Source organism: Canis lupus, chromosome 19 (assembly GCF_003254725.2).
Source record: "Canis lupus dingo isolate Sandy chromosome 19, ASM325472v2, whole genome shotgun sequence".
Lineage (NCBI taxonomy): Eukaryota > Metazoa > Chordata > Mammalia > Carnivora > Canidae > Canis > Canis lupus.
In genome coordinates, this window is record NC_064261.1 from 39315025 (window position 1) to 39333072 (window position 18048).

An 18048-nucleotide genomic window follows, 5' to 3' on the forward strand; every position below is an offset into this window, starting at 1 on the left:
AAAAATGTTCGGGTACCTATCCAAATTACTAATAGAATTTCCCTTCTGGGGTGCCAGTCATACAGAGTATCAAAAGTTAAATGATGCTTTTTTTCAGCCATGACAGACTTAGAAAGATTCCTCAGGCCCTGGCAGCTTCCTGCCTTGTCTGGTTCATACCTGGTGAGTTTTCCTGACTCAAATATGAAAATGAATGTAAAGCTAATCAGTGTATAGAAAAGAATCATTGCTTCACAAGAACTTCAGACTTAATCCATGATACAGAATGTGGCCCTTTGTACACAGGCATCCAGGTTAAAGCTAGCTTTGCCCCACTGGGTAAAGTCTGATTTCTTGGTAAAGCAACTCAACTATTCAGAGAAGACAGCCAAGTTATGACACTTCTGTTAGATCTTGTGTGGATTCATCTGAGAGATAGCAACAGAGTATACATTTTGAGCAAACTCAGTCTTTGAAGCAAAATAGCAAAGCTAAACCTCAGCAAGGAACATTGAAGTTTGGCATGAAAATACTGAGGTTGAGAGACACAGACCAAGGGACTTGAGCCTGAAATATGTCACCATTTGAACCTCCTTTTCCTCTTTCAAGCTCTTCACATATATGCAAGATCTAATTATAATAAGGCAGGGAAGTGTAAGCTTGAAATACAAGAGGTCACAACTGTGCATCTTGAGAGTATTGGGCAAAAACAAGTAAAAGTCCCTCCCAAGGAGAGGACATTGTGGGCTGATCTTTGAAACTCTGATAAATGGTCTTTTTTTAGCTCTGAATTCACATAACTACCATCTGGACTGGAAAAGTTCAACTTTTCACTCTGATTCCTATTTTGGGTAACCTCATTTATACCTATAAATAATCTTCAAATGAAAAAAATTCCCTGGTTGATTGACTATTTGCAATAATTTTTCCCTATAATTAAATTTATCTTGAGGATTAAGTATCTTAAACTACAGTAAAAGTCTTCATTAACCAAAATGCTCAGAAAATGGAAAGAGATCAAGTTACTTAGTGTTCCACTTATTTAAGCAGTATTATTACTCTAATACTCTTTCTACTTCAGCATTTGTCCCTGAGAAAAGTAAAGTTTAGGATCAAACTAACTATGTGCAAATCCTCTCTGTGCTATTGTTTCTTCTTTTCAAAAAATGAGAATAATTACACCTATTTTCATAAGAATATAAGTGTTAGTATTGTTACCTTGTGGTACCATTGAAAAAAATGAACATTATATAATATTCTAAATGAAAAGGCATAGGAATTTTGGACTAAATTTGTGTTTGGTACGAATTCCAGAGTGGCCAGAGAAGACTGACATAGTTTGTTCTAAAATATTTAGTCTTTTTGTCTTGTTAGCTTCTTAATTCATGCCTTTTCCTTAAAGTACAACAGATGTCACATCAGCTAAATTTTTTCCTCATCCTTGGATTGTTAACTTGAGGTCTAAAATATGTTCTAAGAAAATTTACTTAAATCCTTCCCATCTTTTTTTGTTTTTGTTTTTTTAAATTCAATTAATTAACATATAGTGTATTATAGTTTCAGAGGCAGAGTTCATTGATTTATTAGTCTTGTATATATAATACCCAATACTCATTACATCATGTGCCTTTCTTAATGCCCATCACCCAGTAGCCCCATCCCCCGACCCCCTACCCTCCAGCAACCCTGTTTGTTTCCTATGATTAAGTCTTTTATGGTTTGTCTCCCTCTCTAATTTTGTCTTGTTTTACTTTTCCCTCCCTTCCCCTATGGTCCTCTTGTTTTGTTTTGTTTTGTTTTGTTTTGTTTCTTCAGTTCCACATGTGAATGAGATCATATGATAATTGTCTTTTTCTGATTGACTTACTCCCCATCGTTTTAAACATTTCTGTTAATCTTATCCATAGCTATGGAAATCTTACTTGGAAAAGATTTTGAAACACTATGTGTGCCATTTCTATAAATAACGTAAGTGGATATTTATATTGATATCAATGCATAGAAATAAGGCTACCTATATATACATGTAAATGGTGATTATCTATGAGTAATTGTTTTACAAAAATGATTTTTTTCCATAGTGGCTTTTTCCTTTTTCGTATTATCCAAACGTTATACCATGAAAACCTATAGTACAAATCAAATAAGGCTTAAGAGATGTTTTAAATATCCAGGTTTATTCAGAAATATTCAAATAAAACCTTCATTTCAAGCTTTACATATTAAACCTAAACTAAAACAGTTTTGTGTTCCTCTTTATCAAGTAAACACTTTAGGATTAATGACATGAAATCTGCATTTCACCTTCAGTACAGTTTCTAAGGAGAGGATTAATGAATGACCCATGAATTCACTGAGATAATTTGTAATCATGCAATCAAGTCATTTCATTTTAATGAAATGGCAATTAAATCTGTTTAACCTTATTTTAAACATAACACCTTAAAACTTAAGTTCAGCTTTTGCTTGCAGAGCTATTTGCTTATACTGGAAAGTGAAAAATGTCATTCTCAGTCTGTCAGCATATATAGTAAACGTCTGGTTTTGTGTAGAAGCATATATTATTTTGATTCTATTCTGTTAAGAATATGTTTTTCTCTATTATCTATTCAGTGAGTATAAATATTGAGTGCCCACTTACTGGCTTAGCTTTGCCATAGCTGATACAAGTTTCTTTGTTTTTAATGGGAATAGGGGCAGGGGATGTTAAAGTTACCAACCTTACTCTTAAAAGGCACACCATTTCATTTTTTTGTTTTTTAAGGCATATACCATGAGAGAACAATTTTATGTTACCTATACAGTGGGGTTTTTTAAAGTATAATTAACATACAGTGTTAATAGTTGTAAGTATACAATATAATCATTCGACAATTCTGTACATTACTCAGTGCTCAAGATATCTGTACTCCTAATCCCCTTCACCTATTTTTACCCATACTGCCAACCACCTACCCTCTTGTAACCACCTGTTTATTCTCTTCATTTAAGAGTCTGGTTTTTTTTTATCGTTCTTTCTGTTTATTCCTTTGTTTTGTTTTCCAAATTCCATATATGAGTGAAATTATATGGTATCCATCTTTCTCTCACTGACTTATTTCACTTAACATTATACTCTATAGGTGTATCCATGTTGTCGCAAATAGCAGATTTCATTATTTTTTATGGCCGAGTAATATTCCATGGTGTACATATATTGTACCACATCTTCTTTAATCATTCGTCTATTGAGGGACACTTGGGTCGCCTCCATATCTTGGCTATTGTAAATAATGCTGCAATAAACATAGGGGTGCATATATCTTTTTGAATTAGTGTTTTCATTTTCTTTAGGTTAATACCCAGTAATGGAATTACTGGATCATATGGTATTTCTGTTTTTCATTTTGTGAAGAACCTCTATACTGTTTTTCCCCAGTGGCTATACTGGTTAACATTCCTCACAGCAGTGCACAAGGGTTCCTTTTTCTCTACATTCTCGCCAACCTGGTTATTTCCTGTGTTTATGATTTAGCCATTCTGACAGGTGGAAGGTGATATCATTGTGGTTTTGATTTACATTTTTGTGATGATGAGTGATTTTGAGTGTTATTTCATGTGTCTGTTGGCCATCTCTATGTCTTCTTTAGAGAAATGTTTGTTCATGTCTACTAACATTTTTAATTGGATTATTTGGGGGGGTTTGTTGGTTTGTTGACTTGTATAAATTCTTTACATAATTTGTTTATTGACCCCTTACCAGATACATCACTTGCAAATATCTTTTCCCATTCAGTAGGTTACCTTTTTGTTCTGTTGATGGTTTCCTTTGCTGTGCAAAAGCTTTTTATTTTGGTATAGTCCCAGTTGTTTAATTTTGCTATTATTTCTCTTGCCCAAGGAGACATATCCAGAGAAGTGTTTCTAATGTCAGTGTCAAAAAAGAAATTACTGCCTGGGGGATGCCTGGATGACTTAGTCAGTAGAGCATGTGACTTTTGATCTCAGGGTTGTGAATTTGGGCCCCACGTTGGGTGTAGAAATGACTTTTAAAAAATAAATAAGTAAACTTTTTAAAAAAGGAAGAAATTATTGCATATGGTTTTTTCTAGAATTTTTATGGTTTCAGGTCTCACACTTAGGACTCTAACTCATTTTGAGTTTATTTTTGTACATGATGTTAAGACAATGTTCCTATTTCATTCTTTTGCATGTAGTTGCCCAGTTTTCCCAGGACCATTTGTTGAAGAGTCTGTCTTTTTCCCATTGTATGTTCTTGTCTCCTTTGTCATACATTAAATGACCATATAAATATGGTTTATTTCTGGGCTCTTAGTTCTGTTCCATTGATCCATATATCTGTCAGTACAATATTATTTTGATTACCACAGCTTCATACTATACTTTGAAATCTAGGAATGTGATACCATCAGCTTTGTTCTTTTTCAAGATTGTTTCTGTGGGGTCTTTCGTGGTTCCATACAAATTTTTGGATTATTTGTTCTAGTTCTGTAAAAAATGTTGTTGGAATTTTAAGGTTTTTGTTAAATATCGAGGCCTTTTTAGGTAGTATGAACACTTTAACAATACTGGTTCTTCCGATCCATAACCATGGAATATCTTTCTATTTGTTTGTGTCATCTTAGATTTCTTTCATCAGTGTTTGGTAGTTTCAGAGTACAAGTCTTTCACCTTCTTGATTAAGTTTATTTCTAGGTATTTTATTGATGCAATTGTAAGTGAGATTGTTTTCTTAATTTCTCTTTATGCTACTTCATTATTAGTGTATAATAATGCAACAGATTTCTGTATATTTTGTATCCTTTGACCTTACTAAATTCATTTATCAGCTCTAGGAGTCTTGGGGTGGGATTTTCAGGGTTTTCTATATATTATATTATGTCATGTCCAATTAGTGAGTTTTACGATGTTCATCCTTTCCAATTTGATTCCTTTTACTTCTTTTCTATTCTGATTGCCGGGGCTAGGGCTTCCATTACTTTGTTGAATAAGAGTAGTGAGAGTGGACATCCTTGTCTTGTTTCTAATCTTCAAGGAAAAGCTCTGTTTTTCACCACTGAGTATGATGCTAGCTGTGGGTTTTTTATATGTCACGATATGTTCCCTCTAAACCTTTACTTTGTTGAGGATTTATCATGAATGGATGTTGTCCTTTATCAAATACTTTGTTCTGCATCTATTGAGATAATGATGTGGTTTTTATCCTTTCTCTTGTTAATATGATGTATCATGTTGATTGACTTGTAAATATTGAACCACTCTTGCATCCCTAGAGTAAATTTCATTCTGCACTGAATGATTTTTTTGAAGTATTGTTGGATTTTGTTTGCTAATATTTTGTTGAGAATTTTTACATTTATGTTCATCAGAGATATTGGCCAGTAGTTTTCTTTTCTTTTTCTTTTTTTTTTTTTTTTTGTAGTTTATCTGATTCTGATATCATAGTAGTTGTAGTCTGATACAATGAACTTGGAAGCTTTCCTTCCTTTTCTATTTTTTGTAATAGTTTGAGAAGGAGAGATATTAACTCTTCTTTAAATGTTTGATAGAATTCCCCTGTGAAGCCATCGGGTCCTGGACTTGTATTTTGGGGGAGCTTTTTGATTAGTAATTTAATTTCATTGCTAGTAATTGATAAGTTCAAATTTTCTGTTCCTTCCTGATTTCATTTTAGAAGATTATATGCTTCTAGTAATGTATCCATTCTTTCCAGATTGTCCAATATGTGGCATGTAATTTTTTGTAATATTCTTTTATAATCCTTTGTATTTCGGTGGCTGTCAGTGGTTTCTCCTCCATTTCTGATTTTACTTAAGTTCTCTCTCTTTTTATGAATCTGGGTAATGATTTATCAATTTTGTTGATCTAGGATCAGATCCAGGTTTCATTGATCTGTTCTCTTGTGTTTTCAGTCTCCATTTCATTTATTTCTCCTCTAATATCTATTATTTCCTTTCTTCTACTGGCTTCGGGCTTTGTTCATAATTCTTTTCCTAGCTCCTTTAGGTGTAAGATTCTTCTTTTCCTAGCTCCTTTAGGGGTTTATTTGAAATTTTTCTTGCTCTTTGAGGTAGGCCTACATTTCTATGAATTTCCCTTTAGAACAGTTTTTGCTGCATCTCAAAAATTTTGGACCGTTGGGTTTTCATTTTCATTTGTTTCCATGTATTTTTTTTTTATTTCCTCTTTGATTTCTTGGTTGAGCCATCCACTGTTTAATAACATGTTATTTAGCCTCCGTGTATTCATGTTCTTTTCAGATTTTTTTCTTGTGATTGATTTCTGGTTTTATACCATTGTAGTCAGAAAAGATGCATGATACATTTTCATTTTTTTCAATTTACTAAAATTTGCTTTGTGACTTAACACGTGATCTGTTGTGGAGACTGTTTCATGTGCAATTGAATGTATGTTATACTGTTTTTGTTTTTTGTTATCGTTATACTGTTTTTGGATAGAATGTTCTGAATGTATCTGATAGGTCCATTTGATCCAATATGTCATTTAGATCCAGTGCTTCTTTGTTTTTTGTCTGGATGATCTATCTATTGATGTAAATGGAGTTGCAGTCCCCTACTGTTATTGTATTACTATCAGTTTCTTCTTTGATGTCTCTTAATAGTTACTTTATGTATTTAGGTATTCTCATGTTGGGTGCATAAATATTTACAATTATTATTTCCTATTGTTGGATTGTTCCCTTTATCATTACATAGTGTCCCTCTTTGTCTCTTGTTGCAGTTTTTGTTTTAAAGACTGTTTTGCTTTGCATGACTATTGCTACCCCGGCTTTCTTTTCACTTCCATTTGCATGGTAAATGTGTTTTGTATCCTTTAACTTTCAATCTGCAAAAGTATTTAGGTCTGAAGTGAGTTTCTTGTAGACATCATAGACATGGGGTCTTGCTCTTTATCCATTCATTCAGAATTACTGCTCAAAAATCAGTTTATTGTCTTCTGAGATTTCCCTTCTAACTGTTCTCTGTTGCTGCTTTTAAAATTCTCTTATTATTACTACTTTTAATTACTAAGTATCTTGGTGTGGACCTCCCTGGGTGGATTTTGTTGGGCTCCCTCTGTGCCTTCTGGATCTGGACATCTGTTTCCTCAGATTCAGGAAGTCTTCAGCTATTGTTTCTTCAAATAAATTTTCTCTCCTTTTCTCCCTTATCTTGTTCTGGGATCCCAGTAATCCAAATGTTGTTATACTTGGTGATGTTGCTGACCTCCCTTAACCTATTCTCATTTTTTATTTTTATTTTTGATTTTTGCTATTCAGCCTGGTTGGTTTTCATTACCCTGCCTTCTAGATTACTGATCTATTTTTCTGCATCCTCTAATCTGATTCCCTCTAGTATATTTTTCATTTCAGTTATTTATTCATCTTTTTTTTTTAATTTTCTCTTTGTTGAAGTTCTCATTGAGTTTGTCTAATTTTTTCCCAAGTCCAGTTAGTATCTTTATGACCATTACTTTAAATTCTTTATCCAAATGTATTGCTGATCTCAGCTTCATTTAGCTCTTGCTGCGGTTTTGTCCTTTTCTTTCATTTGGGACATACTCCCTATCTCCTCATTTTGTCTAAATCTCTGTGTTTATTTCTATGTATTGAAAGGTCAGGGCAGCTCAGGGTGACTCAGCAGTTTAGTGCCACCTTCAGAGACCCAGGTACCAGTCCCACATTGGGCTCCCTGCATGGAGCCTGCTTCTCCCTCTGCCTGTGTCTCTGCCTCTCTATCTCTCTCTGTGTCTCTCATGAATAAATAAACAAAATCAAGAAAGGAAGGAAGGAAGGAAGGAAGGAAGGAAGGAAGGAAGGAAGGAAGGAAGGAAGGAAGGAAGGAAGGAAAGGAGGGAGGGAGGGAGGAAGGAAAGAAGGAAGGAAGGAAGGAAGGAAGGAAGGAAGGAAGGAAGGAAGGAAGGAAGGAAGGAAGGAAGGAAAGAAAGAAAAGAAAAAAGAAAGAAAAGAAAAGAAAAGAAAGAAAGAAAGAAAGAAAAGAAAGAAAGAAAGAAAGAAAGAAAGAAAGAAAGAAAGAAAAGAAAAGAAAGAGAAAAGAAAGGTCAGCTGTGTCTACTGACCACTGAAACTAGTGGCCTTATGAAGAAGGGGTCCAGTAGTGCCCTGAAGTACAATGTGTCTCGTGTTCACCTGAACCAAGTTCCTCAGGGTATCTCCTCTGCTTATGAGTGCTCTGCTGTTGTATCTGAGCCACTTTTGCCTTCAGTCCTCTCAGCTACCGAGGCCTGCCTTGCATGCTGTGGGCAGGATTCGGTCCCTGTGCTGTTTAGGGCCAAGACTAGGGCCACTGTGGGCTTGCAGTTGGGCAGTTTCAGCAGTCAGACGAGATGCCTGCCCTCAATTTGTCTGACATGGCTGCAGTGATCCAAACTGCAAGGCTCTCTTCCTGTGCTGCCCCTTGAGAGCTTTTTGTTGCTGAGCATGACTGGCTGTCAAATCAGATATCTGCCCCTAGTACATCTGCTGGGGCTGTAGTGAAACTAGTTTGTATGGTTATCTTCCCATCTTCCTAGGGCCTGGGTCACTTTGGAGTGCCTCCCAACCCTCTCCAGGCTCCTTGCAGGATGTGACATGGCAGGAGCCACTTAGGAGGGTTCCCTGTAGCTTTTAAAACATCTGGAATAAGGCAATGAACAAAATTATGAGAAAACTAACATGAGCTTCTTAAGAAATATATTTTCTTTTAAAGTGCTTAACATTCTTGTTTTTAATAGCTCTAGTATTATTTAAGAATATACTCCCAGTTTATTTGTGCTACTTCTGAATGAAGTACTAATATTTAGTCATTGTTCTAAATTCCAAGTCTTTGTGTTCTCAGAGTTCTTTTACTTCTACTGTATCCCCACAGGTATTATTCATTTTAGAGTTTTTTTCTGAAATTTTTAAGTCCAAGCTCAAATGTTTACCTCTGTCAGGATTAATTTCTCCCTCCTGTTTTCATAAGCCCTATTTATACTGCTATTCTAATATGATGTTAGGGCTGAGCATGCCTAATTCAAAGATAGGACCGTGTCTTACTCATAATTACATCACCTACCAGTCACATCCTGGGTTCACAGCATACTATCCTCTGTTACAAATGAGATGCTGGAGTCAAATGTTGTAGATATCATGTTATATTGTCACATTTTGGAGATGTGTGTGGTGTTTGTGTGGAGATACACTGTGACATGGATATTGATGGGGATTATGTTGCATTAGGGAATCTAAAATACCATTGGAAACTTACTGATGCAAATTCCATAATGTAGTATCCTATAACATGGAATCTATAGCTGTCTATTGAAAGTTTTCTCTGCCAGACATTTTTTTTAATAAGAGAATTTTCAGCTGAGAGGCTCCAATGTGAATCTCCAAAAATTAGTGAATTTAAATAAAGGAAATCAGCCACATTTGCCCATAAATTGGCTTTTTTTTTTTTTTCAAAGTTTTATTTCAAGGTAACCTACTTTGAATGTATTTTGAATAAACAATAAAAGTAGTAAGAGAAATAGTTGAAGTTCCTTGGGGGGGATGTGACTATATAAGTCAAGGTATTTTAAGTCAGATTGTTACAATTATTTCTGCCAGTATCTGCATTTTTCTTTTCATTTATAGTGGATTATAATTCTCACAAGACTGTTATAAGTCACTTTTCCAGTCTATTAAGAGCTGAGCCCAAATTCTTACACTGCAGTCTATGCTTGTGTATGTGTATGTTCTGAGGTAGTATTTCCAACACAAGAAAAGGTTGTATCTTCACATCTTATTCCTATTCCTGCCCTTTATGTTTCTGGGAATGGAAATGTGTCAATGTATGCTTTGATGATGCTTGGAATTAGAGCGCGAATTTGAAGTCCATGAGATTTAATAAACTGAAAAGAGTTGACTTAATGTTAGACCAAAGAGCAAGAAAAAGTTTCTTCTCCTTATCCTCTATTGGCCTACAAGTTTAAGTATTATAGTATAGAAAATTCATTCACAGAAAAGTTTAGGAAATAGCATATTCTCAATCACTTCATTACTGACTAGGATTAGATTATAAATTTTTTGTACTCAGAAGTCATTTGTAATGTGGTCATAAAGCACTGTTGCCATGGAAATAGCATCATTGTACAAAGTCCTTCACTATTAAATATTTCACTATAACTGGATTTTACTTTGTTGTTGTTAATATGTTGTTTAGTTAACAAATATGCTTTGTATTTCTGTCTTTAGAGAAGGTTGATGCCAGATTTTATTCAGTTATTTAGTCATTGAGCAGAATCATTGAGACTTCTAGGCAACTACAGTGATGCTGTTGTCTATAGTCAAATACCTCAGATGGAATCTTTGCCATTTCTGATGCTTTAGGGATTAATAACAATAAAAATGAAAACTGATATTTATAGGATAGTAAAATACTGTTTTGGTGTTACCATAGAAGTCATTTCACTGATGTTTAGTTGTGGAAGTTTGTTAAGCAATACTATAGTTTGGTTCATCTTTGTAGAAACTTTTTAAATACCCTGAAGCTGGATGGTTAGTTGTATTTATCTAGTTTCTTTAAAAAAAAAAAAAATTTTTTTTTTTTTTTTCTGGTAGCTTCTAATACTTTACGTAAGTTTTGAGATAATTGGTCTACCTAAAGGAATCCTCTTGGGGTAAAGAAACAAAATAAAATTATTCTTTTTTTTTTTTAATACAATTTTTATTCACTAACTCAAAGCTTATCATTGTGGATTCTTATTTAATAACTGATTAATTCACTTGATAAAAGTAAATTTATACTCTTAATTTACTACTTTAGTTACTAATAGTGCCTTTAGTTTAGAGAAGAGTTGTCCCTTAGATGTCTGATTTGTGACTTCAGGCAAATTACTTAATCTCTTTCAGGATCTGTTTCTCTGTCAAGTGACCTTAAGAATACAATAAGGAGAAATAATCTAAAAATTTACTAAATAGTCCATTTTCTTTGTGCCCTTGACACAGTCCTGATAAAAGGATTGCTATCTTAATGTGACAACTGTTCTATAAAAGCGTTTCTCCTCTTTCCTACTTTTGGTCTTCAGAATGGCTAGCTTCCTGAGCATGCAGCCTCTAATGTAACATAGGGCACTGTGTTTGGTTTAATGTTCTGTTATCACCAACTCAAAATTCTCAGTAATTTTTAATAAGCAGCCCTGCATTTTCCTCTTGCACCAGGACCAGAAATTTTGTAGCCAGTACTGGTTCTCAGAAGCTAGTTGTCATAATAGTTTGTAATATACACTGAATAGTAGTTGTCTGTGACCATATAAATTTCCTCAACTATAAAGGAAATCTCTACATAAATTTTATCTGAATATATTTTAAATGGAGAAAAATATAGCTGAGAGTTACCCACACAGTAAATCCTTTAAATGTTAACTTTGATAATAGTGGGTTTTTTTAGATTTGGTATTTTAACAATTTTGTCATTTCAAAATACAAAAGTATTTGCTTAAAACACAAAAACATTCTATTAGATGAAAACAAAATAAATTCAAAGCAGAATTTAACTCATTGTGCCATTACAGGTTATCAAGTTATACCCAACCACCAGCAAAACTACCAAGGACTAGTTGGAGTTCAGCAACCCCAGAGTCAGAGCCTAGTTGGTGGCCAACCCAACAGCATTGGAAATCAGATCCAAGGAGTAGTCATCCCATATCCTTCAGTGCCATCATACCAGGTATGTCACTATTGCCATCTTTGGGTGAAGGTGATTTTGAATAAATGAAATGTATATCTATAGTTTATCTCCTCTCTTCTTAATATAGGGAAAATGCTTTGGGATACATAATTTTATAGTCTTAAGAGTTGTATTAGTTATAGCAGCTTTGTTTTACCCTTATCGTATTACTTTATTCATTCACGTCTTTAATTTTTATAAAAAAAAAATGTGAACTATAATTTGAACCACACTGATAGTGGCAAGTAAATTTTGTTGAGCACTGTCTCTCTTTCAGATGACATAAATATATAATAAGCAAGTATCTTATTCCATTCTTTAGCTTCTTAGAAAGTCTCTTGAGAAAAGAGTGGAATAAGGGAAAATAGGGAGAGGTAGGTATTTAGGAGAATGAGGTAGTGTGTGGACTATAAATCAGTGTTTACAAAATAGAGAAGAATGTTAAGTTTTCCATGCTGGAACTGATCGTTTTCCCCACCTCAGTCCCCAAAAAAGAATGGCATATCATGTATTAAAAATGTTATGGATTTTAATTAATAGTTCTAAAGTAGTTACCTATTGTTTCATAAATAAGTCAAATATATTTAGTATTATACGGCACATTTTCACAAATTTGTTTTACTCTTCCTTCATCTTCCTAGAATAACTTGCAAGTTAGTTTGTTTTATTATCTTTATGGTTTTCCATAGCTGAGCCTAATATTAAGAACTCAAAAGACCATTTTCATTCATCTCAACAAGGTAAAGACAATGTAGTTAGAAATATAAATGTACATGTAAACAAGTTGATGATAGTGTATAGACCCATAACTAGAGGGATCATGATACAAAGCCATGAACAGAGTAGGACTTGAACTTCTGTATTAGGTACAGAAGTTCTCTGGAAAGATAAAAACCTTTAATTAGCTCTTAAAATTATGGGCATAAATTGATTAAGAAGAAATCCTGGGGGTGGGGAAGGATATGAGTAAAGATGGTAGCATAATCCATGTAATTCCAGAAATTTAAATTGAAGTTAAATGTAAACTATGTAATTGTCAAAAAAAAAAAAAAAAAAAAAACTATGGAATTGTCAAGGACGGTGAGGACTAAGAGTATGTCTAGCTTTCTAGTTTCTTGATAATAATTAGTAACTAAGGGGAAAAAAATCAATCATATATCTAGATTTTGCATCTTTGTTTTCTCTCCCATCTCCCATGCTTCTTATTCCTTATCCTCTGTGCTTGAGCCCAGGCACATGAGACTGCCCATTCCCCACTTTTCTGTAGCTTGATATTAGGCAAGATCCAGTACCAGGCAGGAACCCTCCTTTATCAAGGACCTTGGTTGTGCTACCTAACCCAGTACATTGAGCATCTGTTAGATATCCAGGCACTATGGAAAAAAAGATCTTCCTTTTACCTCTAGGGGCTCACAGTCTAGTGCAAGTAATACAGTTTGTTTGTTTGTTTGTTTGTTTGTTTTAAGATTTTATTTATTTATTCATTCATGAGAAACACAGAGAGGCAGAGACACAGGCAGCGGGAGAAGCAGGCTACATGCAGGGAGCCCGACGTGGGACTCCATCCCGGGTCTCTAGGATCACGCCCTGGGCTGAAGGCGGCGCTAAACCGCTGAGTCACCCGGGCTGCCCAGTAATACAGTTTTTAAATAAATTAGATTGTTAGTGTAGCTTTGTTTTTTTTTAAGCTAGATACTGGAAATGTGTCAGAGCTAAGACAGTAATTTGTATAGCATACTTTTTTATAAGTTATAAATCATTTCTCAAGGTATTTTATATAATCTTCATACTGAGTAGAAAACTATGAGAAGGATGACTCTGTAGAGCAATTAAAGCCTGCTTTACAATTCCTATTATCTCTGATAAAGAGGTTGGGTGGGGGATAAAATGCTGACTAAAATAGTCAGAAAAATCATCTGTCCTCAGTAGAGTGTATTGGTGGCCATATGTCTCAAATACTGTTCCCTCTCTCTTGCTCCTTCAGTTTTTCTTTACCGCTAAAGATTTGTTCTATATCTTTTTTTTCTTGATTTGTTCTATATCTTAAATCATCTAGATTAAACTGTGTCATTTTCCCTGGATCTGCTTTGCATATATATTAACTTAGATACAATCAGAAATAATACTCTTAGAATGTTACATTCCTTTGGTAGACAGAAAGACTGAAATATGTTTTACAGAGTTGGATAAATCAAACCAGTAACTTTCTCTTTGCAATAATTGAGCCAATTGAAAGTAATTAAGAGATTGCTGTGCATTTTGAAAAGACTAGTTTGCATTTCAAAAACATGTTATATAGGCAAGACTTATTAGAAGTTAATCACCTTGTAAGTCATGGAGGCCAAGTAGAGAGAATCATGAAATGGTTAAAAGAGCTGAAGCTCTGGAACCAGAAGGCATAGGTTCAAATATGAACTTACTTGCTTACTGGCTATACAACCTTGGGCAAGTTACTTAACCTCAATTTCCCCATTTATAAAACAGGGGTGGGGATCCCTGGGTGACTCAGAGGTTGAGCACCACCTTCGGCCCAGGGCGTGATCCTGGAGTCCCAGGATCGAGTCCCGCATGGGGCTCCCTGCATGGAGCCTGCTTCTCCCTCTGCCTGTGTCTCTGCCTCTCTCGCTGTGTGTGTCTCTCATGAATAAATAAATAAAATCTTTAAAAATAAAAATAAAAATAAAACACGGGTGATAAGAGTACCTTCTTAAGGTTATTAGGAAGTCTTAATACTATAACATACATATGATTAGAACAGAACCTGATGCATCGTAATAAATAACTACTCAATAATATTAAATTGCATTAAGATCGCTGTTACTACTGTTATTATTGTACTACTATTGCTAACATCATCATCATCATCATCATCATCATCATCATCATCCTAACCTTCAGAAGCTTTTATCTTGGCCCTATTTACCCAAATCAGTATAATCCACCTGTAATACAGTGGCACATTTATAAGTTAAGGACCCATTACAATATCAGAAGAGCCCTTCATGTCTGTGGTTTCTATTTAAGAAACTTAAGAAGCCAGAGACCTGAAAAAAACCATTATGTTCATGTGGTTTCATAGAAAACAGAATTGAGAGGTCTACTGTTGTAGATCCTGCAAGTAGAGATTACAGTGGAGATAATGCCTCCCATGAGATGGAAGTAGGATCTCATTTTTCACATAAGGAGCTGTTGGGTCTCCCACTAGATTAGTCATTTGCCTAAGGTCACATAGATAGCAAAAGGGTAGAGCCAATACCACCTCTAGATATCTTAAGCTCCAGAACTCATACTTTTCTGGTCCAGTGTATCTCACCACTCCACCTGAGTTTTACTTCACTCTGTGTGAGGCAAAGTATATTATATTACTCTTTCCACATCAGATGATCATCCTTATTTGGAAACTGTTTCTTTCTTAAAACTTTTACTTAAGGATGTAAGTCATATTTTATTTTTATGATGTAATGCATCAAGCCTATTGTTCAACTGATAAATGCCAGCCAAAAAACAGTAGCTGGCTGAAAAGAACAGAAATAAATGGTAGTACTGTGGCTGACGTATCATGATTATTGGCAGTTCAGCTTATTCCTAAATGTTGATACTGGAAAAGTTGATAGAGGTTAGAGACATTATCATTTGCACGGTTTTGAAGAACCTTTTTCACTTTAAATAATCTTTCAAATTTTAGGTTTCACTGCCTCAGAGTTCTCAAGGAATTGCCCATCAGACTTATCAACAGCCTGTTATGTTCCCTAATCAGTCTAATCAAGGATCTATGCCAACAACCGGAATGCCAGTTTACTATAGTGTCATTCCACCTGGCCAACAAAATAATTTAAGGTGAGTACAACTAAGAAACCTAATCCTATAGCTTCTCATTGTTTATCAGGATTATGGTCTGTTGCTAATTTTAACATTGATTAAGGGGCATGGCCTGAAATTATTATCTAAAATAGAATAGAAAAAATAGGATAGAGTCTCCTTTTCTCATAGTTTTTCTAACACAATCAGTGTAAGTCAGACATTTCATATGTAACCTAAAGAAGTCACATCTTCTCTCATGTGCCTAAGGGTAGGCCATTCTCCTCTTAGCCAGAAGGGGTGATAGTTGGCCATGGGCCTTGGAGTTGGAGCATTTAGTATTTAAGATTCTTATAGGAGTTGAGGGAAAATGTATTTCTTGTATATGACCTCAGAAACAAAATTTCTTGCTAAAATTTTTTAGGCTCTAGGGAGCTCGTTTATTATCAGTAAGAGGAAGGAGGTATATAGGAGAAGCAAATGATAGTAGTTCTATGTAAAATAAAAGCAAGTCACGAATCTGCTTCTTTAACTACCTTTGCTTGGAAAAGCAGAAGCTCTTCTGATAAGCCAAATGTGATACAAATAATAATCTTCCTTTCTGAATAATGGACTAAAGTTACTCAATTCAAAGTATTACAGCCTTTCATTTATTCTCATGATATCCTTGTAAGGTTGCCAGAGGGACTGCACTGCTCTTTTTAGGAAGGAGGACCTATGTTTTAATTGCTGATAAGAGGTTGGCACTGGTTATGGTTACAGATGATGGTATTTAGGGGTGAGAAAGGGATTGACAGACTTGCTTCATTGAATATACTTGGGAGAGTGGAAACTTGGCTCTTACTTTGTTAGCAAATAGACATGTGCACACACACACAGGAACTCACATATTTCCTCCATCTTGGTTCTCATTTTATTTGTCGTCACACACGCACACAGGACTCACTTATTTCCTTGCCTTTCTGGCTCTGTGTCTGTCACTGATTAAAGAGGCCCAGGCTTTTTAAACAGCAAGTTGGTTGTGAATCATAGGCAACTTTGAAACTTTATATTCTAATGAGCCCCAACTCTTCAGAGGTGGAGCAGCTACACAGTGACAATAGAAATGTATACTGTGTTAAATTTTCCATTGGTTGTGTAAATTTAAAATCTCTAAATAAGGGGGAGATGCTCCCAATCTGAGCCTCTTTTTCTAATTTATGTAAATTTGGGGCCTGTAACACCAGGTCAGGTTCAGAGCTGTTAATAGCAAAATTCTGTGCTAAAACAGATGAAATGGATGGTGTGAAAATGACTGGATTATCTGCTTTTTGAACCAAAGCGAACTTTTTATCTGAGGGAAAATTACCAAAGAAATCATTCCAGTATAGAGCAGAAGCTAAGAGAAGTTGGTATTAATACAATGACTCATTCAAAATCAAAAGACACCTATTTTTATCGGTTAACTTGTATAGGCTTAGATGCTGGATAGAGGGGCTTTCTTAAAGGAAGGTCAAGCCTAAAAGGACCGATATACAATGGCTTAGACTTTAAATTTTCCCATGTTTGTTATATTTATGGGTACCTTGAAGCAGAAGCGATCTTGTCTCCTTGACTCTTAAGAGAGCTGACCTTGGAAGTGGGTGTAGAGGTGAGAGCCATAGCTCTGTACTGTCCCCTACATTCAATGTTAAGTATGATAGCAGGATCTAAAAGCTGTCAAGTGGAATATAAGAAATAGTGAAAGGGATTATAAGGGAAAGGAGGGGAACTGAGTGGGAAAAATTAGAGAGCAAGACAAACCATGAGACTCCTAACTCTGAGAAACAAAGGGTTGCAGAAGGGGGAGGTTGGGTGGGAGCTTAGGATAACTGGGTGACGGGCACTGAGGAGGGCACTCGATGGGATATGACCACTGGGTGTTATATGTTGACAAATTGAATTTAAATGTTAAAAAATGTAAAATAAATAAAAGCAAGTTGTCAAGTAAGTGCTAATAACTACACCTTGGAAAGAACCATACCAACTTTTAGTTCTTGGGCCTGCTTCTGCAAGAAAATAAAAATTTGAAGAGCTACCCTTGGCTGAAGGAATAACTTCGAAGCCCAGGAATTAAAAGGGAAGTGAGATTACCCTCCAACTTGAATCTCAAGGAAAAGTTATGGGAATTATTCACAGGTTAGGGCTATGACCTGAATGAGTCAGGGAGATTTGAAATACTCCAGCTGTTACTTGACAATAGTGGTTGGTTACTGTGTAACAAACTAGCATTGATCTCTTCCAACTACGAATTACTGAAGTGAGAAATGGAATGGGTTGCAGGTAAAGCAAGGATGTGTATCCTGTCCCACTTGTATTCTGATACCTTTTATGCTAGTTATTAGGTAGGAATACAAGTCCTATGGAATTAATTGAGGATACCTTTGGGTGACTAATGTTCTTTTTCAAAATATAGCAGCATTCTTTACAGAAAATTTTGTTTCTGATTCTGGGCAATAATAAAGCAAATTGTTATAATATTTCAGATTTCCAACTTAAAGATCAACTTATGGCATTTATTAATCAGATCACTACTGTCCAAGGGCTAATAGTATAGAGACTA

At 35.0% G+C, this 18048-nt stretch overlaps 1 protein-coding gene across 18 annotated transcripts in view; it reads left to right on the forward strand.

Annotated features, from left to right (window-relative positions):
* Nucleotides 1-18048, forward strand: part of R3HDM1 (R3H domain containing 1) — a 196520-nt gene that overhangs the window by 136903 nt on the left and 41569 nt on the right. For all 18 annotated transcript variants that reach the window (XM_035702251.2, XM_025430361.3, XM_035702252.2 and 15 more), the window contains 2 exons: nucleotides 11515-11669; nucleotides 15355-15506. In XM_035702251.2, coding sequence (XP_035558144.1) covers nucleotides 11515-11669; nucleotides 15355-15506 — 307 coding nt within the window. The remainder of the gene's footprint in view (nucleotides 1-11514; nucleotides 11670-15354; nucleotides 15507-18048) is intronic.